Source organism: Bison bison, unplaced genomic scaffold (assembly GCF_000754665.1).
Source record: "Bison bison bison isolate TAMUID 2011002044 unplaced genomic scaffold, Bison_UMD1.0 scf7180017864466, whole genome shotgun sequence".
NCBI classification, from domain to species: domain Eukaryota; kingdom Metazoa; phylum Chordata; class Mammalia; order Artiodactyla; family Bovidae; genus Bison; species Bison bison.
The window spans coordinates 11,329,850-11,356,353 of record NW_011495027.1 but is presented as its reverse complement, the minus strand read 5'-3'; the positions used below and the strand labels follow the sequence as shown (position 1 = coordinate 11,356,353).

The window sequence follows — 26,504 nt, the reverse complement described above, 5'->3', positions numbered from 1 at the left end:
TAGCGTGTGAGATGAGTGCAATTGTGCAGTAGTTTGAGCATTCTTTGGCATTGCCTTTTTTTGGGATTGGAATGAAAACTGACCTTTTCCAGTCCTGTGGCCACTGCTGAGTTTTCCAAATGTGCTGGCATATTGAGTGCAGCACTTTCACAGCATCATCTTTCAGGATTTGGAATAGCTCAACTGGAATTCTATCACCTCCACCACCTTTGTTCGTAGTGATGCTTTCTAAGGCCCACTTGACTTCACATTCCAGGATGTCTGGCTCTAGGTGAGTGATCACACCATCGTGATTATCTGGGTCATGAAGATCTTTTTTGTACAGTTCTTCTGTGTATTCTTGCCACCTCTTCTTAATATCTTCTGCTTCTGTTAAGGTCCATACCATTTCTGTCCTTTATCAAGCCCATCTTTGCATGAAATGTTCCCTTGGTATCTCTAATTTTCTTGAAGAGATCTCTAGTCTTTCCCATTCTGTTGTTTTCCTCTATTTCTTTCTATTGATCGCTGAGGAAGGCTTTCTTATCTCTTCTTACTATTCTTTGGAACTCTGCATTCAGATGCTTGTTTCTTTCCTTTTCTCCTTTGCTTTTTGCTTCTCTTTTTTTCACAGCTATTTGTAAGGCCTCCTCAGACAGCCATTTTGCTTTTTTGCATTTCTTTTCCATGGGGATGGTCTTGATCCCTGTCCTGAACAGTGTCATGAACCTCTGTCCATAGTTCATCAGGCACTCTGTCTCTCTGATCTAGTCTCTTAAATCTATTTCTCACTTCCACTGTATAATCATAAGGGATTTGATTTAGGTCATACCTGAATGGTCTAGTGGTTTTCCCCACTTTCTTCAATTTAAGTCTGAATTTGGCAGTAAGGAGTTCATGATATGAGCCACAGTCAGCTCCCAGTCTTTTTTTGCTGACTGTATAGAGCTTCTCCATCTTTGGCTGCAACAAATATAATCAATCTGAATTCAGTGTCAACCATCTGGTGATGTCCATGTGTAGAGTCTTCTCTTGTGTTGTTGGAAGAGGGTATTTGCTATGACCAGTGTGTTCTCTTGGGAAAACTCTATTAGCCTTTGCCCTGCTTCATTCCGTACTCCTAGGCCAAATTTGCCTGTTACTCCAGGTGTTTCTTGACTTCTACTTTTGCCTTCCAGTCCCCTATAATGGAAAGGACATCTTTTTTGGGTGTTAGTTCTAAAAGGTCTTGTAGGTCTTCATAGAACCATTCAATTTCAGCTTCTTCAGCATTACTTGTTGGGGCATAGGCTTGGATTACCGTGATATTGAATGGTTTGCCTTGGAAACGAACAGAGATCATTCTGTCGTTTTTGAGATTGCATCCAACTACTGCATTTCAGACTCTTTTGTTGACCATGATGGCTACTCCGTTTCTTCTAAGGGATTCCTGCCCACAGTAGTAGATATAATGGTCATCTGAGTTAAATTCACTCATTCCAGTCCCTTTCAGTTCACTGATTCCTAGAATGTCGACATTCACTCTTGCCATCTCTTGTTTGACCACTTCCAATTTGCCTCGATTCACGGCCCTGACATTCCAGGTTCCTATGCAATATTGCTCTTTACAGCATCAGACCTTGCTTCTATCACCAGTCACATCCACTACTGGGTATTGTTTTTGCTTTGGCTCCATCCCTTCATTCTTTCTGGAGTTATTTCTCCACTGATCTCCAGTAGCATATTGGGCACCTACTGACCTGGTGAGTTCCCCTTTCAGTATCCTATCATTTAATAACAAAAACTCGTGTTGTACTATCTCTTAAGGAAATGTACTCTTTCAAAAAGTGATAAGGGAGAGGAAGAGGAATTAACATCCTGCTACCAGGTATCTTACTGTTAGGTGCTTTGTGTACATTATTTCCTTCATTACCAATAACCCTGAATGACAGGTATTTTCATCTTTATTTTATATTTTAGGAAACTGAGACTCAACACTAAAAATGAATTTGCTAAATGTGAAGGGGAGGGATAAATCAGGATTTTAGGATTAACACACACACAACACTACTATACATAAGATAGATAACCAACAAGGATCTACTGTATAGCATAGGGAACTCTACTCAATATTCTGTGATAACCTATATGAGAAAAGAATTTGAAAATGATTATATGTATAACTGAATCACTTTATTGTACATCTGAAACTAATACCATAAATCAACTATAAGCCAGTAAAATTTTTTTAAAAACTCAATTTGCTCAAATTACAATAATTAGTACAATAAACAATAATTACAATAGTACAATAGTACAATAATTACAATAAACCAATTATTGATACTAGATCTCTCAAATTCTTCTCTGAGTCCAAATTTGTTGGATTTTACAATAGTTACAATAGTACAATAGTACAATAGTACAATAATTACAATAAACCAATTATTGATACTAGATCTCTCAAATTCTTCTCTGAGTCCAAATTTGTTGGATTTTACAATAGTTACAATAGTACAATAGTACAATAGTACAATAATTACAATAAACCAATTATTGATACTAGATCTCTCAAATTCTTCTCTGAGTCCAAATTTGTTGGATTTTACAATAGTTACAATAGTACAATAGTACAATAGTACAATAATTACAATAAACCAATTATTGATACTAGATCTCTCAAATTCTTCTCTGAGTCCAAATTTGTTGGATTTTACAATAGTTACAATAGTACAATAGTACAATAGTACAATAATTACAATAAACCAATTATTGATACTAGATCTCTCAAATTCTTCTCTGAGTCCAAATTTGTTGGATTTTACTATAAGGTGGGGATGGGGTGGTGGAAATATTATTCAAAGGGAGAAAATGTCACAAATGATCTGAAAACATGGAAACTTGGTAAAATGTCTTTTGGAAGCTCTGATCCAATCTAGCAATATACACTTATTTTACTTACAAAACTTTGAGTAATTTGACAGTTAAATTTTTCTTTGGTATAAGCTACCCAACTCCATCTAAACTTTCAGGCACTCTTCCTAGGTTTGAGGAGCCCATGCCTCCAGACTATAACTCCCAGAATTTTCCAAGTTCCTACCTCTGTTTTTAGATGCATTACAAACTAGAAATGAGTAGCAAAATAAGAAATCATAATTCATCTGTAGCTAATGTAAAGAACAGAGAATTATTTAGGTTCAAAGACTGAGTTATTAAAAGCCAAACTTATCAGATTAGGAAAAAAGAGAATTGTCCAAAATTTAGGACAAAAGAGAAAAGTCTGGGGGTGGGGGGAGAAAAAATACAAATAAAATGCAAAAATAACCTTTCTCGTCCCTGTGTTACAAGATGATTTATGTCACTGCTATGTCTTCTGTCTCCTCTTCCACCTGTTTTGCCTTCAACTTCAGAGAGCCAAGCCTTATGGGGAAAAACAAATAAAAATGAGCTCAATAAGTATATTTTAAAGTTCATAAGATATTCTACATTGAAAATGTGATTTGAGCCTTTATTATTATGTAATTCTTAGACAAGGGAAATCTTTATTTCAATTTGGTCAGTGATCAGTGTTACAGCTGATTAAAAATAGTATAAACATGTAGTTTTACATAAAGTTTTAAATAAGAAAAAAAACTTCAATGAGGGGCTAATTCTAAAGATGATACCTTATTTTTATATCATAATGATGCCTTACTTTTAGATTATAAACCCTACAAGAAAATATTTGAGGATAATTCTATCAAGAACCAATTTATCATAATGAAGTTTATAAAAATGAACTTATCTTTGAAAACTGCTAAACAACAAATCTACCTCATTCTTGTGGATTTCCATTCGCAGGCGGTCAATATTATTCATGGTCTCTGCTAATTTAGGCTGCAAACTCCCTGGGTCCCCCATTTGTGGATTCTTCTCATATACATCTTTCATTTTGTTGAGCGCTTCTCTGAAAATGAGAAGGAAGCCACAAAATTAAACATTCACTTCACATGTTTCCAGGTAAAAGAGTTTCATTTGATTCTGGGGACTCACATGCAGCCTAATCTTAAGAGTCCTAGTTCTTTAACTTTAATCAAACATTACCTGATTAAAGATAATCTGCACAAAGTTGATCATGTACATACTGAATATTAGTAATTTATAGAGACAGTCTTTTAAAACATTTATAATTTTTTCAAAAAAGATTTCATGTCTCATTTCTTGCTTCCTAAATGAGATTATATAGATTTAATCAAGGGCTGGAAGAATATTCCCCAATGTTCTTCAACTCATCATGTCCCAAATCAAAGTCACTACATGCCCCCATCCAGACACATTATTCCACTGGTGTTCCTTACCTAACTTCAGAGCACTGTCATCCTCCCAACCCATCTATACCACCTCTCTCTAAGTTCACATCACTCATCCTCTTCACTTCTCCAATCTTACCACTGTAAATTATGCCTCAATTAGCTCCTCTGGACTCTTAACATCTGACATTACTAACATCCCCTAATACTCTTTTCTTCCTTGATTTCCTGGAGGTAATATTTTCTTTTTCTTTCCTTTTACCTTTATCTCATTATTTCCCTCACTGGCTCCTCCTTTTTTTCTGTTCATCCTTAAGTGTATTTCATAAAATGACAGATTTCTTCTCGTCTCATCCTACGGTCCTTCTTTTTAAGGAGGATCTCATTGCTTTGTTTTTTCCAGTTTCACTGAGACATAATTGACTAATATCACCTATCTTCAGATGATTCTCAAATATGAATTCTTCAATCACTCATGTTAGAGTTTAAGCTTCAATTTTATCTTCAGTGTAACAGCAGATATAAGTTACCAATCACTGTAATAACCCTTTATTCATCATATATAAATTTCTATATTTACTAAAATAAAACTGAACCAAAAGAAACTCTTTATGAAGTTGAAAAAAAATTAAAGCTATGAGTGAATGATCTGCAGTTGCAAGTAATTAAACACCGTTTTCCAACATTTCTGCTGCACAGTAATTTCAGCCTCAGATTTCTATTGAGCTCCATTTACATACCAAAGCAAAACAAAAATTACCAAAGTATATACCCTTGATAATAAATCAAAACTATCTTTAAATTTTATGGAAGACATACACATACACTATTAGCATCCAATAAGTAAACTGAACCTAAGAAACTCTCTAACATTTCAGTTTAAAAATATCACAGAGCAATCACACAATTTTCCAAAATCTAGTTTTCCCTGAAAAAGTATTTCAATTAGGATGTATAATTTTTAAGCCTTTTATACCCCACATTTAAACATATCATTCATATTAGACTCCGAAAGGAATAATAGAGAGGACTTAATGGGAAAATACTTTTGATCTGATTCTTTCTGTAGTTCTCTGTTAAGTTCATCAATGCGCTGCTGCAGTTTTTTACGTCTCTGTTCTGGTGGCAGATGACTGAAATCTTCTAGTGCTGGGCCCTGAAAAGAGAATCTAAATCATTATAAAAATACTTTCATGAAATTTTATTTCTAAAATACACCTATTATAAAGAAAGAATATATATCAATTTTAATTTCAAATTAGCCCAACGACTCCTTTTAAGAAAAAGAAATCTACATATGTATGTACATGTATGTTAATTAAAATAATCATACTGAAGAAAGAGTTCAGATTCCAGTCACTTTATAAAATTATGAAATAGAATAGGTAAAAATATCACCAGATACAGAAAACTGGTTATTACCAATATAACATTATATTCAGGTCTTGGCAGAGTTAAAATAAATACAGATGAACCTTCTTACAGCAACAACAACGAAATGGAAACATGTAACATTTCTCATCTATACAAAATATTTTATATATAACATATTCCACCACATTCCCAAATCAAATCTATTGCCATGACAGTAAGGATATTACAAATGTTAAGACTGAACATATTAAAAGTTTATATAATTGAGTCAATTAAGCAACTTACCTCATAAAGGCAAACTAATGAAAAATATTTTAATATTACACAGTCTTTGAGTGATTACATTTATTAAACCATTCATTAGGACCAAAACATACTTGATCATTAAAAAATAAAAAGGTAGAACTATCCACTGTGTGAAATGTCAGTCAAAATTATATTCCAATAAGGGATTTATTTTCAATTATCCTTCTGTACAACCATACCTCAGTTCTTGAAATAGAGATATAATCCAAAGAAAGACAAAATCCTTATTTAGGAAGGATCCTCAATGTCTGAAAATTTTTAATGTTTTTATATTCAAGAAAACTACATCATTTAAGAAAACATTCTAGTACTTTGATGTAACTTGTGATTCAAATGATGTCTTTCTCCTCTTAAATATTAATCATGTCATTGTTACCTTAGTTATCTTCTTAAAGATGACACAACTACATCCAATGTTAGCAAGTACTGATTCTGTTTAATATGAGCCTGTTTATGTAAGATTTTACATACTCAAAAATTGATGACAACTATTATTCTTCATTTTTATTTTAAAAATGGGGATTTTAAGAACATGTAAGTTCAATTTTTAAAGTATTGCTGAAATAAACTCCCACAACAAATGCATCCTTGCTCTTTGAGCCATTTATGCCTATAACATAGTTAAACAGCTTTATTTCATCATTTGTGTTTCTCTTAAAAAATCAAACTCACCTTTCAGATAATACATGATCAAATATAACATTTAATTCATAACAAAATTTTATGCAAATGACCTGAACATTACAGATATTCAATAAGCCTGCCTTGAAAAAAAGAGGACATCTTTCCTAAGTGACCTTTGCTTTTTAATCTACCAGTCACCAGAAATAAAAATCCATCAATCACAAAAAATCTGATGTAAATAAACAAATAGCAAAATTTCCTACAAAGTGCCTTTAAATTTAGGGGTCAATTAGAAATATAAGTTGTCAGATTTAATCTAATTTGAGGTACAATAGTTTGAAAACTATTATATTGTGCCAAAGATAAAAATATAATGAAATGAAAAATTATATTTCAATATGGTTTTGTTGGCAGTATTGTAATAAATTCACAATGACTTTAGACATAAATCTTCCAAATTTCTTTTCAGTATCTGTAATGAAACTGTTCTCAAATTTATTAACAATAGCTAGGCACTTGAATCTCTAATATCCCATTTTGACATTATAACATATTCCTTTATAGAATATGAGAACTAAACTCATTCTATTTCCTATGGCTGTAAAGAAGACTCTGAGACATTAAAAAACCTCTTCTACTACATGGTAATTCATAAAGGGTCAAACTGCAAGAGTCTGAAAAAGACTGGTTTGTTTTCCAAAAATGAGAAACTATGTAAACACCCAATAATTTTTATGTTAGGTCTTCACAATGCAGTTTCATTAATTTGTTTGAAACATATGTATAAAGGAATACTACACATGCACACATACACGCGCACACACACGATATTTAGGTTATTTGTACTTTCATCCCCATTCAAGTAGTAGACAAAAAGAAAGCACTGACTAATGAAACGAGTAGGAAAGCTTTCTTTTTCACTTTTTGGAAAATCTAATGATGTTTGTGATAAACTACATATCAAACTTACAGGATCTTTCTTTTTACAGAGTTAAGAAAAATCATTTTTAATTTTCCTTTTGTAAAAACATAAACTTTTGTTCCACCAGGTAACTTTTAAAATGATGTTTAATTTTATTTTCTGTAACATGAAAAGACTCCACCCAATAACATTTAAGTGCTTAATGAGTTACAGTTAACCACATTATTATTAAATTTTATGACATCAAAGGTACTGGCATGTGTTGGACTATGGATTATAGAAAGAAAAGACACACAAGGTAACATGTGGGGATGGACCTTACCACTTTGCTTTAAATTAAACAAAACAATGTTTTGTGATATATTTAATACTGGCACAGTATACACATCAGCACATAAGGCTTACCATCTTCACCGACCACTGAATAGTTCAATGGAAAACAGAAAGAAATGGTATATTATTCACATGAAACCATAATACAGAAGATGCAATAACTTATACTGTTTGTTTTTTTTTTTTACGATATTAAAATAAATCATGTACACTTCACAATCCAAACAATTATGCCAGAAAAACAACTGTAACCACATTTTGGGGAAAGTAAATTACTTGCAAAAAAAAAATATATACACTGATGATAATGGGCAGATATTTTCTAAGTGCAACTAAAACTCAAAAGTAAATAGTAATGATTTTATCAGCAATCATGTATTTTCTTCTTTAAAAGAGAACTTTTACATAAGTGGATTTCACATATACAGCTCTTCATTCTCAAAATCCTAATGCTCAAAAAGTTGAACATAAAGATCTAATATTAGCCATTTTAAAGAAATATTATATGTAGTATTAAAGAATGGAATACTCTTCCCAATGCATTAAACATCATTATCTGAATTTTTATAATTCAAAATATTGTTTTGAACTTGAATATGTCATGGGTAGATAAGGGTAACATTTCTACTTTAGTTTTAAGATGCTATTTTTAATGTACAGACACATTAAAAAAACACACTATTATCAAAATAATAATGAGCCACCTAGATTCATGTTTCCCATACATATTTGCTAACAGATACAATATATGGGTTGAATTTTGCTTTGAAGATATAGCTTCTCTTTTTCAGTTTTCATTCTGAAATCCATACACTCGAAAAGCAACACTAAAAATATAACTTTGATTTTTAGAAAACTGGTTAAAATTTATTCTTTCTGAAAATCCGACATAGCAGAGTCCTCTCATATTATGAATATATAAATATATATATATGCTTATTTATGTATCATCCATATTCTGTGGGTTCCCAGGGTTCTGCAACCGGCATTGCATCTGTCAAGCATCCCAACTAAACACACATGTACACATGCATACGTGTGTGCGCACACCCACATACTCACACACAGTGACTCATAATACCCAGGAGAACTTACAAAGTTTATCTTCACATTCATTGCATTTGTTTAGCAGTTTCTAAAATTTCTGTTTTTCCCTGTTTACTAAGCCAAGGTGTTTTAGAGAATATGGAGGACATCAGGTAGAATTTCACATAAAAATACAGATTTTAATAAATAGCTGAGAAAAATATCTACCCCTTATCGCTGATGAACTGGCCATATATATTAATGGTTACAATGATAAGAAAAGATGACATATGCTATCCATTATCTTTCCAAATTAAGCTTAACATTCTTTAGACTGTCAGTAGTTTCAGGGAACAAAAACCACAACTTATTTTGCTATGACAAAATTCCTGTTAAGATTAGAGTTTTAAATTTTTATAAGATATTTATGGTCTTCTATAAATATTATTAAAACAAAATCATATCAATAAGAAACAAAATAGGTAAATTATTTGAATTTCTTTTATGATAATCTCAAGCAGCTTATTTTTCCAGTTTCTTTATTAATACATTTTAGAGAAAAGAGTAATATAGTTAAAACTGAAATATTAAATGTTTCAGTTTTTAGCTAACTTAGTTTTACTATTAATTAGACAGTAAAATCACAGTTCATTAGATTTGGGGATATAAAAACTCAAGTTCTTCGTAAATATTAGAAATATATTTTGTCTTTTTTAAAGCAATTCATGTTCAATAGAGAAATACTATACTGAAAATTTCACATACCTCCTATATCTTAATAAATACATAAGGGAGCTAAAAAGGAAATCAGTTAGGCAATTCAAATTATTACGTGTATTTAACTTTAAGGTAGGAAAATCCTGAGAACAGTATTCTGGATAATAAAAGCTTACAAAAATGACTCTATAAGCCTATAAGATCATGAATAATTTAGACAGTAAACATGGACTTGCTAGATGGACTCACTACTGCTAGATAAATATATATATATATATATATACACACTAAGAAAAAGGAGCACCCAGTAAGCACCAATGAAGTAGTTAAAAATTATTCATTTCTATATTAAATAGCTTTTGAATGTGCACTAAATATCTATTTAAGGTTAGACCTTGATGTCACAGAAGGAAATTATAGACCCTCATCCCTCAGAAAAAGTCTACCAGTACCACCATCAAATTAAAAAACACTGGTCCAATATAACATTTCTCATGTCCTTAAAGATAATGGAAACTGCAGGTTTTCTTAAGAATGAAAGAAATTATAAATTTTTATAAAAGCCAAAAGCAGATATTTAAGAAAAATGATGAAACAAATATAGCTCAAAACAAGATTCTGATTTGAATGGTACAACTCATCAGCTTTAATAAACCATAAGACTTTTTCAGTTTTATGGACTTACATGTAAATTCATGTAAAAACACATAAATGGTTTGTTAAAGCATATCTCCTTCCTTTTCTATATTGAGAACATTCTTAAATGGAAATAAAACACAATTTTGAAATAGTATCAATTAAACTACCAAATATCAATCAAAGCAGAAAGAAACTTCTCAATGCCAAGGTAATGAACTTTATACTTCCTGTTCTATTCTCCATTGTCCAGCTGGTTTGTCTATCATATTTTCTATCTTGCATACTGCTTTTTTCTTTGGCATGATAACTAATAATAAGTGCAACCATTTTGGCCTACTGGAATTAGCCTCCCTACCCCAACAAATGTCCTAGTATTTAAAGCTGAAGCAATATGTGGAAATATAATAAGTAATGACCACACAGACACTTTTAAGTTCGACAGTTATAAAATTCTACCTATGAATTTATTCAGTAACAATAAAGATGTCACTTATTTAAGCTTCTTTCTCCAGGGCTCACAGTTCTAACTAACTAAACTTTTTTTCACAGAATTGTATGTACTTCATATCCCTAAGACTATGCTGTGCAAGGTACTGTAACTGGCCCTGGTAGACTCGATATGCAGGATACCTGAGAGATTCCAAAAATATGGCTCCTAGAAATTACAAACATAATTGCAATTTTTGATTACCATTGATTTCTGCAAGAGCATAATATTTAATGAAGTCTAAGTCATCACAAAGAAGAAAGATGGGAATTAATTCTACTCTCATAATTCAGGCAACAAAAATCCCAAGTATGATTTCTTAAAGTCTTTTAAACAAGTGAAAAGAGCTTTTAAAACTGATTACAGGCACCTGTAGTGCCTGTAAGGGTAACACAGACTCATTCACAGGGACTTTTCAGAATGCCATGAATTAACCTACATTCACACACAGAATTAGGAAAGGTAATGCAAAGAAGTTCAGGTCATTACAGGAAAAAAAGGAAGTCCCCAAAAGAATGTAATACACTGGGACATTTCTGTTGCCTTGTTAACACCAATTAGCTTGTCATACTGTTTGAGTAGAAAAGCAAATAATAATATAATATTGCCCTATAAGATATGTATCTTGTTCTACATATGACCAAAAGAGAAACCCAACTAAAGCAATTTAAAGATAGAAACTGTTACCAAAGAGTGAGAAGCATACAGGCTAGACAGAACAGGAAAAAGAAAGGGGAGAAAGGGAGAGAGGAAGGGAGTAGCAGCAGGGAGAGAGAAAGGAGAGAGGGACTGAAAGTAAGAGTAAGTCCAAGAGTGAGTGCAATGCTGTTAACAACTAGACTTCTTATGACACTAACAAACTCTTGAGTTCTCATCTGTGGGTTATTACACCTAAGATTTTTATATGTCTAAACAAATGCTCATACAAATCTAAATGTATCTAAATTACGAGCTATGAATATTACAACCATGCCCTTCAAATCAGATCTTAAACAACAGAAATTAGTCTAACATAATGAATTAACACTAATTTATCAGTAGTATTTAACAGTTGTTGCTAAGAAACAGTTTAGTATTTGTTTTTCACTATCCTAAAACTTTTCATTTGCAGAGTATCTTTGTGTTAGTCTTTCAGTCCTGTCTGACTCTCTGCAGCTCCATGGACTGTATCCCACCAGGCTCCTCCATCCATGGGATTTTCCAGGCAAGAATACTGGAGTAGGTTGCCATTTCCTTCTCCAAGGGAATCTTTAGTTATAAGTAAATGATAAAGGCTAGCTTATGGGGAAAAAAATGAAAAATTTGGTAAAAAACTTTTTTTTTTTTTCAGTTTAAGAAAACAAATTCCATGTATCCATTACTCAATAAAATCTAGTATTTTTATAGGCTTTATAACTTATACAATATACTTTGCAATATATTATTTTAATCTGATCTACAATCTTGATTATTTAACATGCCTGTCTTTGATTTTTTAAATTTAACTATTGGCAATTGTGTTTTATGTTTCTGAAAGTAGGGCAATTAAAATTAAAATGGAACTTTATTTTTTTTTGCCAACAAAATAATACTTTATAAAATTCACAGAAGTCACTAGTGACAGATTATTACATGAATAATTTCAGTGACAAATTACTGAAAGTCTTAAAAATGTAAATACATTACAAGACAATGGTGGACATATGACTTCACATAAACAAAAAAAAAGAAAAATAGCTAATATGATTGTACCCAGCACCCTCTTTATAATACCATTCTTTTATGGTTGAGCATTTCAAATGTTATAAAGAGGAGTTGTTTTTAACTTGAGGGCAGCTATACTTAATTCTGTGGTGTTTTAAACTATATATTTATAGGAGAGAGCCTTATAATGAGGGTGGAGAGTATTAAAAGCCACACTACACACACAATAGGCCGTCATGCATTTTAACCCATTATTAAACTTACCCCTCTTTTGAGACTTCTGAAAGAAGGAATTCTGGGCTTCCCTGTTTTTATTTCATTCATACAATAATGCACGGGCTCAATGGAGAATGTGAGAAACTGGGACCCATTAGGAGTACTGGATGTGAATAAACTAGTAGGGGTTAAGGGTGGGGATTGTGGCTAATATGGAAATAAAGAAAGGAATCAATAAGCCAAATGTGCATACCTTTTTTTCCTAAATGAAAATTCTATTTTTGGCAACATACTTTTTACAAAATATATCTCAAATAGTTTTCTGTAAAAATATTATAAGAATCTTAACACAGTTTTGCCAGAACTGTCATTTTAAAGTCAAATGTACTTTTAAAAATGTACCATTTCATTTGACCACTTTTTTACAAGCTAACAGACTAAAAATATAGAGTATACAAATTATAAGGTTAGAGAGAGCAATATGACCTAGATAAAAAAATATCTTCTGATTTATAGATTATTAAAACCACCTAGTTAGTCACACTTAACCTATACTTGTCAGAGATAACGGCAGAAGCTATAGTTAAAGTTATCTAAACAGGCAATGTCTATTAAAATAAAGTATTAAAACTGTAACTACTATCATAAACAAGCAAAAAAAAATTCATTACATATGTGGCTTTCATCTCTGTTTCTATTTCATCCCTGTTGCACCTCTTTTTTAAAAAAAATTTTCAGTATTCCTTGTTTATCTAAGTTTTCCTAGCTACTCTGATCTGTCTTAAAAAAGTCTCACCTCTCAACTTCTCGATGGAACAATGTTATGAAAAGCATAAATAAAGCTTGAGTTAATTGTGCTTTTAAAGATTTTTATAGGTATATTATAATTTGAGTTAAATGTTATCTAAATTCATATGTCAAAAGCAGAAAAATGAATTAAAATAATCTATACTTTAACAAATACAGAACATCAGATTATCTATTCTCCTACTGATATGACACTTTATAGCCATTAAATTGATAAGATTAAATACTCATTTATTCCAATTGCTCCCTGGCTGAGCTAAATTTATCTAAAATAACCAGCACATCAAAAGATGGGTTTAGACAAGAAGTTAAGAGAGAGACTCTCTTAATAAACTAGAGATTTTTTAAAACTTCAAATAATTACACGCATTGAGCCCCTTCCCGTTAAATATTCACATGGATGATAAAAATATTCACATGGATGATAAAAATAACTGTTAGTATGATCTGTAAGACCTAATTTGACATTTATTTTTGCTGTGATCAATCATTCCAATTGAGAACTGCAATTTTAGTGATCTCACAGTCACATCATGATTCCTAAAAAATTTGAACTGAAACTACATACAAATGAAATTTCAAAAGTATATAATTTAAGAGATACTACTTATTTAATATTTTTACTCATTAAATGATGTTAAATTCAGAATTAATTTTTATTATTAAGGTACAAAATTCTATGTTTCTAAGTGAAAAGTTAATTGAATCATTCATATAAAAATATTTATTCTCTATTAATAGTAAACCATTATCCATCCAATATCTATATTATTTTAAATGACAGACTAGAACAAAATCATCAGCTCAGAAAATTTTAATGACTTTTACCTTTGGCTTCTTTCCAAAGAGCCACAACTTGCCCTTGGCCTTTCCTACTGTGGTTTTGGCATCCACCTTTCCACTTTCTTGTTTGGATGCACTGATAGTCCCATCAGAAATGGTTCTATAAATATGCTGACTGTAATCTTCAAATGGAAAGTCTCCGGGAGGTTCAAATCCAGACTTAAAGGAGTCTACTACCATCTGAGAGTCCTACATGTAAGAATAGTACCATATTAGCTTTCAAAATCTTAAATCTGTGTCAGAAAACAAATAAAAATGTAAAGAAATAATTCTACAATACTTATTAAAGGTTCAAAATTAATAATTATTTCCTGTAAATATGAAATAACCCCTAAATATTTTAATTCCTATAAAAAAATTTCACAAACAAATGACCACTTATAAAATTTGTAATAGTCATGGATGTTTCCACTCCATAGCTTTAACCCACTGAATTTCATCTTGAGTAGTTAGCTGATATTTAACTTCTAACTGACAAAAAAGGATATAGGAAGAGGTTACTCTCTAGAAGAAATTCCAAGTTTTAAAGGAAAAAGGTTTTCTGTTTTACAGAATAGAGGAAAGGGTGTCTAACTGTAAAACAGGGTAGGAGACAAGCAGAAAGGCTTCCATTTACCCAAAAGGGGAAAGGATAAATAAAATGTATTAAAGACATACTTGGAAATATTAACAGAGCAATGAAGATCTCACAAACAGTAGAGTATAAAAAGTAACTCTGAAATTGTAAAGCTTAGACCATTCACCCAAAACCGTAAAGCTCACCTAAGTATTACATGCTAGTTTTGGACATACATATACCTCTATGTGAATGTTTTACTGACACTTTAAACTCATTAGTTTCAAACAGAATTCTTTACAAACTCCTCCCGCACTCCAACCAACCTCTCCTATTTTATTCCTTATTTCTGCTGATAGTACATTTTGCCTATCACTTAAGTCAAAAGTCATCCTTAAGTTATACCTTACTTTTTTTTGTCACTAATGCCACCCACACCAATCATTTGCTAAAGGGTAAGAACAGGTTGAGAGGAGGAGGGACCTAACTATATTTCTAATCTTGGATCTGTCACACCAAGATGTAACTTTGAATTCCCAATTAAAGAACCCCCAAATCTTTTCTTTCATTTAAGTCAAAATTCTGTTACAGGAAAGATCCTCACTCATACAAAACCAACCTGCTGTGAAGACTAAAATATGCAGTACCTATTTTGCACTCCCCAAACACTGGTTCTCTTTTCTTTCTCTTCTCTCATATCCTCAGTTTCTGAGTCATTAAATCAATATTTACTGAAAAATAACCGGTACGAGAACTTTTCTAAACCTTACTCAAGATATAATAAGATAATTAAATTTATTTCTTCAAGAAGAACAGGGCTTCTTATTATCTTTAGAAACAGATCAGAAGAATTGAAATATCTTAAGACTTTTTGCCAGAAAGACAATACAAAGAAAGTCAATTTCTTTTAACCTAAATCAGATTAAAAAAAATAGGTAATGAACAGAAAAAAGGGAAAAGAGAGGGATGGTCTGGGAGTTTAGAGTTAGTAGATGCAAACTATTACATATCTAGAATGGATAAACAACAAGGTCCTACTGTAGATGCAGAACACAGGGAACTATACTCTATACCCTGTGATAAAGTATAATGGACAAGAATATAAAAAGGAATGTATATATGTACATAACTGTCATTTTGCTGTACAGCAGAGACTGGCACAAAACTGTAAATCAACCATACTCCAATTAAAAAAAAAAAAAAAGACCGATAAAAAGAAATGGGTAATGAAATGGATTCAGGGTCACAGGTTGACATGATGATTCTAAAACAAGGATGTTGGTTGAGGCTCAGTGTGTACACCCTGATGACTGCAGCCTGCATGAGAAGGGCTTCTTCAAGGCAGTTACTTCTACTCACAATGCTCTCCTTTCTTTTCTCATGGGCCATCATTCATATACTACTCACGGTTCAGAATGCAACTCAAATGCCAACTCTTCTGGCAATAAGGAACTCTTTTAACTCTAGATCTGACCATTTCCTTCTTTAAACTTTCTTTAAACTTTCTCTAACGGTTTAAATGATAATAGTATAATACAGTTTGCAACATGCAGTTTACAAGTTAGTTATACTCTTGGAATAGAACTGAAAAATTAGTGGGGAAAAGAAAGAGAAGCATTAGAACTCTTTTAAATGATTAGAACTTTAGTGTTTAAAGTGATCCTTACAGCCTGAAGGAGTCTAATGTATAGCCAGACTTACTTATACAGAATATAACTTAAAATCAATAATCCATCAATTACTCCCCCCAATCCATTTCATTAATTTATATCAAATACATTATTCAAATTATAAAACACTTACTCTTCTTTCGTCAACTGATTTTGCTGCAAGAATCATTCCTTCCAAACACTTTGAAATGATAGGAATAACTTTCCGTTCTGAGTCTGCAAATCCTCTGTAACACTCACTAAGTTTAATAGTCCTTCGTTCATCCATTTCTTGCAGTTGCTAATAATTAGGAATTTAAAAAAAAAGAAAATTGACTTTTCTTTTCATTCTGAAGAAACTCCCTTCCAAAAAACAAACAAACAAAAATCCCACGAAGATATCCCCAAACAGTTACACTGTTTTAAGTACCTTTTAACAAGTGCTACAGAGTGAAAGCACTTAAAACTTGAGGCCTGTGAAACAGCAAAAGAATAAAAATTCAAGGCTTAGTATATCCTAAAACCAGGTGACACCGGTTTTCAAGCCTTATAAGGGACTCCCTACAGCTTACCAGCTCCCTGCTTCATACAACCTCTGCCTTTTATTCTTCAGTAAAGTTTCATTTGAAAACAGAAATTTTGAGACTTTTATTTCTTTTTCAAGCAGCTGGCATACAACATATACAAGTGTGAGACTTCTAAACCCTTAAGTTAGTTCAGAACACTTTGCCAAGATCTGGCTGGACTAAGAATCCACAGTCAACCACATACTAACAGGCACCCAAACCTACTACAGTCTACAGCTCAAAGTGTCAAAAGGTTGGGGACACAAGAGGAAAAACAAGAAGCTGCAAGGTCAAAGTGGTACATGTATGGGATCCCTACTCAAAAAATTCACTGGCACCTGCTATTCAGAATTATGCCAGGGCACATGAAGCCAAATAACTTAAAGGCAATTTTTGACACTTCCTATTTGTCAACAACAATGACCTTTCTTCTTTTTAGGAAGCAATTACACTGCTTAAGTCCCCTAACTCCTATAGCCTTCATACTATTTTTTCCTCTTTACTTCCCAAAGCCTGGGAATTTATTTTGAGACCAGCATTTTCACAGAAGGACTGAATCCAGTATCACAAAGTGGCAAGACTGCTCCATAGCAAAGTCCAAACAAAAAGAGCAAGCCCCCAAACATAACAAAGCAGTGAATCTACAAATTAAGGTCTCCCCTGAATATGAAGACTTAGCTATTAAGTTTAGAAAAGCACTACAGAGTGAGGACTGGCTGACTAGATGCCCTGGATTAAACGATCAATATCATACTTTCTCTAGTCCACCACCTCTCACTATGCTTCCTTTGCAGTTTCCTCTGTAGTTCTATTAATAGCTTGGCTGGGGCGGGGGGTGTATTTGGACTGACACTTTAAAAAAAAATTTAATTAATTAATTTTAATTAGAGGCTAATTACTTTACAATACTGTGGTGGTTTTTGCCATACATTGCCATGAATCAGCCACAGGTGTACATGTTGGACTGAAAAGTGTACACTTTTCACATAAGCTCAGCTCTCCCAGGTACCACTTCTTTCAACACTGTTTCACTAAATCCCTTTTTTCTAATTTCTCTTCTTTCTAGAATAGGCAGTAACATAATTTCACCTTCATGTAAATTCCAGGGTCTTTACCTGAGGGCTGTTTGGCAACTGCTAAATGATGATGGATGGGGTTTAGAAGCCTGAATTACATTTATGATCTGACAGCTAGGAAGACAAGCAGGCAAAAACCAGGCTAGCAAATGCATTTAAGATTTATTTCTGCCATCTGGACTAACGCCAATGATCCTGTTATAGTGTCAAAGGCTACGTCCAAATTCTAGATAAGCAGACTACAATACAAAATTCCAATGAAGTCTCCCATCTCACAATACTTAATGTAGCATGAGAATTTATCTAGAAATGTCATTGTTTTAGTGAATTATTTAATATACCACTATGAAATCTGTAGAAAAATTTGTGATTTCAAAGTAAAAAAAAAATTACTTTTCACATCTATAATCAATCATAAATTTATTACCAATTTTGATAACTAGTGAATCTAGAAACATTCTGACTGATGCCTGGCATTTTAAAGTTTTACATTTCAAGACTAGGTTTCTCAGATCTAAAATAAGGTTAATTTCATATATCTAAATTTTACCTTGTAAATCTGAGGAATCACTACGTAGAAATGTTTGTGCTGTTCTCCATTAAAGTTTTGTAATTGTGCAGCATATTCATTCTTATTTTCATCAGCCATATGCGTACGTAGATTCAACTGCTGTTTAGCCTAGAGGCAAATTGGTCCAAATCATTACCAATGAGAAGAGGAGCAACAAAATCACAGTTAATTCACTTTTTAGAAGTTATACTAAAACTAGGCTTTTTCTAACTACTGATATCATTTAAAAGTAAAGGAGATGCTTACAGATCTTTATTTTTTAATTGAAGGAGAATTGCTTTCCAGAATTTTGTTGTTTTCTGTCAAATATCAACATGAATCAGCCATAGGTATACATATGTCCCCTCTGTTATGGCCAGTCACCCTGTTGCAATATTCCCTTTCTCTTACTACAATAATAAATCCTCTCCCTTGTAATAAACCATTTGAATAAAATTTCTTAACGAATGGGTTTTTCTAATTAAATAAATGACAACATTGTGGTTTGTCAGTAAGCATTTAATCAGAAAAGGAAAAAAAAACATCAGGAGTAATTTTGACAGTTACAAAGTTATCAGTAAAACTTCTCTTCAAATATAATCCAGTTACATTCAACTCAGAACCACAATGAATCCAGGTAACAGTAAAAATGTAATTTGGGGATAATGTAACGCTTAACAATACTTTCTACCTCTATACAAAACAACAGATATTGATACTTTAAGGAATGCTTAATTAGAATATAGTTCTCTTCATCTCAAGCTCTTACAGAAATGCTTTTCCAGTGAGTCACATTAATGCCATCTATATTAATGAGAACATCTGCATACAAACAACACAAATCATTAATTCCAGGTTTACTGGAGGTAATCTAAACAATTTTCTCAATTGCTTATAAATTAATAGGAAAAAAAAAATAAGAATTGAACTCTTTTCTCAATATTCCAACACTCAGTATTCCAAACTCAGTTAATACTCAATATTCCAAACTCCAAATACAGTTTCTTAGTATTCCAAGCTATAAATTGTTACATGAGACTTCTCTGAAAATAATAAAAGCACATTGTGAATACACTTCATTATTCTAATCCTAGTTTTTATAATTGTAATCCCGAACCTTCTAACAGTAGATCCACAAGTTAGTTCTTCTGAACTCAGAAACAAACTGACATACCAATATACATGGTAGTCAAGATTTCAAATGAGTCCACAAATATCCATTTAATTCATGGTGTTCTTGAAGATTAAAATAAATAAGTACTATGGAAACTAAACACCATTTCCTAAAGTATTTCTAAAGAAAAATACACTTCAAGTTCTAACCTGAGACTCTAAGAACACATTCATTCACTCCTTTCCCTTTTCTCCCTCCTCTTACAAACTATGATGAAATGAAGGATTCCAAGTATTCCCTACCCACACGGTTCTTTCTTTCAGGGGAGGCGCCTCCTATTTCAAGTCACTGGCTATGATACCTAAAGCCTAGATGAAAGACTCCAACAGGTTATGAAAAAGTGTAAGACTAGAAACTAAAACAACTGACACCTTCCCTGACATATTCTGGTTTTCACATCTACTGCCTTTGCTTTCTTTTTGTATTTTGTATTTCACTAAATTAAAAAAAAATTAATTGTGGCAAAATACACAATACACATAAAATGTACCCATCTTAATTATTTTTAAGTGTGTAGTTTGATAGTGTTGTGTATATTCAATGTTGTGCAACTGCCTTCCTTTTCTTCAGGAAGATACACTAACTGGCCTGCTCCCTCTTCACCTTTGTTTTGTTTTTGTTTTTAATTGTATCAGTACTTAAATCTATGTTTCCTTCCCTTCCTAGACACTGAAAACAGAATTCCTCTACTCTCCAGATTCTAAAGTAAATCCTCAAAGTTTTCCCAATTCTCTAATAATTAAAGGGGCTGCAAACAAGGGAAAAAAAAAAAAAGGAAGATATAAACATTAAAGTTCTGAACTAGTTAGGTCAAACTAACTAGTAGACATGTTATATCTAGATTTCAAGATGTATGAACAGTCTCTAAAGATATCTTTATAGATAGAAATGAATAAGCTAAAAATGAGAGTCCAGTTAAACCTAATTTGTTTAATACACAAACTATGTATTATATTGATGTATCAGAAGAGTTCTTGAGTCAGTGTCAACCAGCAAGAAAGACTCCTGACTCTCACATATAAAACAGTTCTGTTTACAAGTGTTGTGGTCCACATTTTTATCAAGTAATGCTAACACACTGTGTGTATTACATGATGCCTAGAAGGCAATGGCACCCAACTTCAGTACTCTTGCCTGGAAAATCCCATGGACAGAGGAGCCTGGTAGGCTGCAGTCCATGGGGTCGCTAGGAGTCCGACATGACTGAGCGACTTCACTTTCACTTTTCACTTTCACGCATTGGAGAAGGAAATGGCAACCTACTCCAGTGTTCTTGCCTGGAGAATCCCAGGGATGGGGGAGCCTGGTGGGCTGCCGTCTATGGGGTCACACAGAGTCAGACACGACTGAAGCAACTTAGCAGCAGCAGCAGAAGGAAATTAATATAATGGGTGATCAAATTCAGGGATCCAAAAACCTTAACAGCAGGATCAAATCTAGTAATTGACATAGATGTAGCATATGCATTTAAAATGTCAACAGTACAAGTTCTGTCTGAGACACATAAACTTGTAACTCCTCATATATGAAAAGACATGGGGATTTCAGTTAACCATAAACTCACTGAAAGTCAATCCGAACAACCAATATACATTTAGGGTATAATGTATACCCTACAAAAAAAAACCCCAAATACACAATATACATTTAAGGTATAACTGTCAAAAAACCAATATACATTTAGGATGTAATTAATATAAATTTAGTTTCAAAACAAGCAAGGTAATCAAACTCAGAACTGATCAAATTGAACTATATACAACATACTTTAAGTGGAATATTGGTTAATTAAATGATATCTAAATGGAAGTAGTCATAGTGAAAGGTAACTTGAAGATATTTCATATGTAGAATAGTTGAAGAAACAGACAATTCATCTATGGGTAGAGAATCTGCTAAAAATATCTAAATACCTATTTATGAGAAAAACAGATTTGTTATTTCAGTTTTTTTACAAACTGAAAGTGAACAGGGAGATGAGTGGGGTCAATATAAGGAAATGGTAATTTTTTTTTTTTTTTTAATGAACAGGCTATTTTAAGTTTCTATATTTCCAGTGACAGGGAACTTACTATCATAAGAGGTGTAGGTTATTAAAAATAGGGTAGACAAGATAAAAGCATAAGTTACAGCAGAAGATCTTTAAGGTAACTGTAACCTAAAATGTTTACGATTTTAGGGTTTTTAAAAAATTGGTAAAGCAAATGGAAGGTAGAAAATAAAGTATTCTTTTCTCCTTACTTTTTCTTCTTCTGATGCTATAGAATATTATAAAATTCTAAGGAGAAGATATACTAATGGTGGACCTTTGTATATACAAAAAGAACGGAGTAAGGTTCGTCTATATTTCAAAACTCCAACATTTCAACACTATCACTGTGTCAAATATCCTAAGATAAAGAGCGTACAGCAAGGGAGAAGGAAAAGCTAAGCCACAACAGTTATAGGACTGACCCTACCAACAGTTATGTTATACAACTTCTGGCCCAGACTCAGTGAATGACAAGAGAGAATTCAGCTTTCCAAAATGAGTGAATGAATGAACTAATAAACAAATAGCGATAAATCACATTTCTGACAGTTTTATCATGTTTTCCTTTCTGTAAAGTTGAGAAGCACACTATCCAGCCTCTATCTGCATACCCTATCAACATACCTTAGACTTTCTGTCTTATTTGGGAATAGGATAGAAGCTCATTCCTATTAGCAATTAAATCTTTCCTATGCACTTTGAATGCAGTTGACATTATTAATTTTGTTTACTTTCTCAGACCAGAATTGTAATTTAAAGTACACAAATATTTGTGTATTTTAGATTAGATGTAGAGTATCTCTTGCAGAAACACTAATACTAACATGAATATTGTAACTATGCTCCATATGCAAGTAATAATATTTTGATATTAAAGTCAGCTTGAATTATTTCTTACCTTTTCAACATCTGCCTTGGTTGCATTCGTGTCATTATCCAATCTTTCGTAACTCTGTTGTGCCTTCTCTGCCTCTCTACATTCTCTTTCAAATTTCTTTTTACTCTGTTAAAAAAAATTAAAATACTGAAAAATAAAATTAGAGTTATCTCATTTAAAAGTTAATAAACAATACTAATACTAATAAATAATACATGGAACCACAAAAGACCAGAACTGCCAAAGCAATCCTGAGGAAAAAGGAGAAAGCTGGAGGCATAACCCTTCTAGATATAAGACAGTACTATGAAGCTACAGTTATCAAAACAGTATGATACTGGCACAAAAAAGACAGCAGGTCAGTGGAACAGAACAGAGAACGCAGAAATTAGCCAACACACCTCTTTAACAAAGAAGCCAAGAATATTAAATGGAGAAAAGACAATCTCTTTTGCAAGTGGTGTTGGGAAAGCTGGACAGCTATGTGTAAATCAATGAAATTAGGACACCCCCTCACATATGTAAGAATAAATTCAAAACGTTAAAGACAGTAACATAAAACAGGGCACCATTAAACTCCTAAAAGAGAACATAAGCAAAACATTCTCAGATATAATATTTTCTTAGATCAGTCTCCCGAGGCAAAAGAAGTAAAAGCAAAAAATAAACAAATGGGACCTAATCAAACTTTTAAAAGCCTTTGCAAAGAAAAGCATAAACAAAATGAAAAGACCTATGGAACAGGAAAAAATGTTTGCAAATGATGTGACTGACAAGGGGTTAACATTCAAAATATACAAACACATACAACTCAGTATTTAAAAACAAAAAAAAAGAACAATCAAAAAGTGGGCAGATCTAAAATTTCTCCAAAGAAGACATACAGATGGTGAACAGACACATGAAAAGGTGTTCAACATAGGTAATTATTAGAGAAATACAAATCAAAACCACAAAGAAGTATCATCTCACACTGTTCAGAATGACTATCATCAAAATGTCTACAAATAATGAATGCTGAAGAGGGTATGGAGAAAAAGGAACTGTTCTACACAGTAGAAATGTGAATTCGTGTAGCCACTGTGGAAACCAGCATGCAGTTTTCTCAAGAAACTAAAAACAGAACTACCGTATGATCTAGCAGTGCACTCCTGGGCATATATCCAGAAAAGATGAAAAATATATGCATCACAATATTCACAGCAGCAGCATTTATAATATTAATAGCTAAGCCATGGAAACAACCCAAATGCCCATCAACAGACAACTGGTTTAAGAAGATGTGCGCTATACATATATATATATATATATATACACATACACATACACACACAATGGATGTTACTCAGCCATAAGGAATGAAATATTATCATATGCAGCAACATGGATGGACCTAGAGAATATCATACTAAGCAAAGTAAGTCAGACAAACATTATATAATATCACTTTTAAATGAAATCTAAAAAAAAAATACAAATGACCATATATGCAGAACAGAAACAGACTCACAGACATAGAAAACAAACTTAATCATTACCAAAAGGGAAAGGGGGGAAGAGGGTTAAACTAGGAGTACGAGGTTCAGTTGAGCTATTGCAAATCCTGAAAGATGATGCTGTGCAAGTGCTGCACTCAATACGCCAGCACATTTGGAAAACTCAGCAGTGGCCACAGGACTGGAAAAGGTCAGTTTTCACTCCAATCCCAAAGAAAGGCAATGCCAAAGAATGCTCAAACTACTGCACAATTGCACTCATCTCACACGCTAGTAAGGTAATGCTCAAAATTCTCCAAGCCAGGCTTCAGCAATACTGTGAACCATGAACTTCCTGATGTTCAAGCTGGTTTTAGAAAATGCAGAGGAACCAGAGATCAAATTGCCAACATCCGCTGGATCATCGAAAAAGCAAGAGAGTTCCAGAAAAACACCTATTTCTGCTTTATTGACTATGCCAAAGCCTTTGACTATGTGGATCACAATAAACTGTGGAAAATTCTGAAGAGACGGGAATACCAGACCACCTGATCTGCCTCTTGAGAAACCTGTATGCAGGTCAGGAAGCAACAGTTAGAACTGGACATGGAACAACAGTACGGGGTTAACAGATACAAACTACTATACATGAAACAGATCAGCAACAGGATTTACAAGGAACTATATTCAATATCTTGTAATAATCTATAATGGAAAATAATCTGAAAAAACTCATATAGATATATATAAAACTGAATCACTTTGCTGTACACGTGAAACCAACACAATATTAAAAACCAACTCTACCTCAATTTAAAAAAGAAAGTAACTTTAAGGTGTTGCTACTGTGAAATGTGTAAAATTGCATACTCAAAGTGAAATTTTTCTAAATTAGAAATTTTACTATTGCAAACCATGCACTTTAAACATCAGATATCATAAGACTGTAAAGAAAAAAATTATAAGCATAACTGAGTTAATATTTATTATGCATCTCAACCTCTTTATAATAAAAATAATCACATGTACTTAAGCTCAATTTAAGCAGGACTTTTGGTTTCTTCAGTGTTTTTGTTTGGTTTTTATGCATTTTGTTGATTGGTTTGATGTTTGCTTGTTTTTTTGTGTTTGTTTTTTTGATGGGATCCCAATGTAGCTTAGAATATGGAAACATCCCTCCAGACTGGTTTTGTGTTGTTTCTTCCATGTGTCCCAAGAAATACCATCTGCACAATGGCTCCTGAATTATTTAAAATTTAATTCAAATTACCATAACTTTGCAAAAGCTATTCAGAACTTAACATGTGATATATTTACTTTCCTGTGCACATTTTTTATCCTTAAATTAATGTCTCTTTCTTAAAAAATTGCTTTAGTTTCCAATGTACTCTTCTCTAATTTAACCCTGGTGTCCCCAGTTCTTTAAACCTCTCCTCAATTAATTCAACTACATTCACAATTCTATTAATTTTATTTTCCTAATGAAATCAAGAACTCAAGAGGTTTTTAACCTGCTAAAATTTGGACTGATTACCAAACTAGGCCTACTGTTACCTTGGGATTTCCCTTCACCATTTCCTGGGGATTCCTTTCAACTCTCCCTTAATTTGAATTAATCTCTAGCTCTACACCTTCCCCTCTCTTGGTTCATTTCTCTATTTTGCTAGAACACATTCAGCAGTAGCTTCCTAAAAGAAGGTTTGTGGGAGATAATTTTTTGAGTCTCCAAGACTCCAAGCCTTTCCATCTCTTTTTATAAAGTTTAACTGGGTATGAAACTCTTGAGTAGGAAACTGTCTTCTTTCAGACATGTAAAAGTACTACTTCATTGTTCTGGCTTCCTGATCCCTGATCGTTTGCATAAAACATATTTATTTTATATTTTGTTTTTCCTCTATGGAGTTTGGTAGGATCGTCTCCCTCTAACTGTCCTGAAATTTCATTAAGCTATGTCTTGTAACTGTGCTGGATACCTGGAAAATCCTTTCCATCTAGAAACTCATGTCTTTCTATTCTGGGAAAATTTTCTTCCTGAATTAATTTTCCCTATCTATTTTCTATGTTTTCTATTTTTTAAGATGATTCTTACCTTGAAAATCAATCTACAGGATGAATCCTCTAATTCTCTTATCAATCTCTGTCATTTTGCTCTACTTTAAAACAACAGAATGGGAAAGACTAGAGACCTCTTCAAGAAAATTAGAGATACCAAGCGAACATTTCATGCAAAGATGGGCTCGATAAAGGACAGAAATGGTATGGACCTAACAGAAGCAGAAGATATTAAGAAGAGATGGCAAGAATACACAGAAGAACTGTACAAAA

General features: G+C 32.7%; 1 protein-coding gene across 1 annotated transcript in view; it reads right to left on the bottom strand.

Annotated features, from left to right (window-relative positions):
• FNBP1L (formin binding protein 1-like) overlaps positions 1-26,504 on the bottom strand; it is a 95,122-nt gene that overhangs the window by 9,404 nt on the left and 59,214 nt on the right. Inside the window, exons 6-12 of the mRNA XM_010860510.1 lie at positions 22,726-22,830; positions 18,622-18,750; positions 16,584-16,730; positions 14,210-14,413; positions 5,294-5,403; positions 3,772-3,904; positions 3,284-3,378 (exon numbers count right to left, since the gene is read on the bottom strand). Coding sequence (XP_010858812.1) covers positions 3,284-3,378; positions 3,772-3,904; positions 5,294-5,403; positions 14,210-14,413; positions 16,584-16,730; positions 18,622-18,750; positions 22,726-22,830 — 923 coding nt within the window. The remainder of the gene's footprint in view (positions 1-3,283; positions 3,379-3,771; positions 3,905-5,293; positions 5,404-14,209; positions 14,414-16,583; positions 16,731-18,621; positions 18,751-22,725; positions 22,831-26,504) is intronic.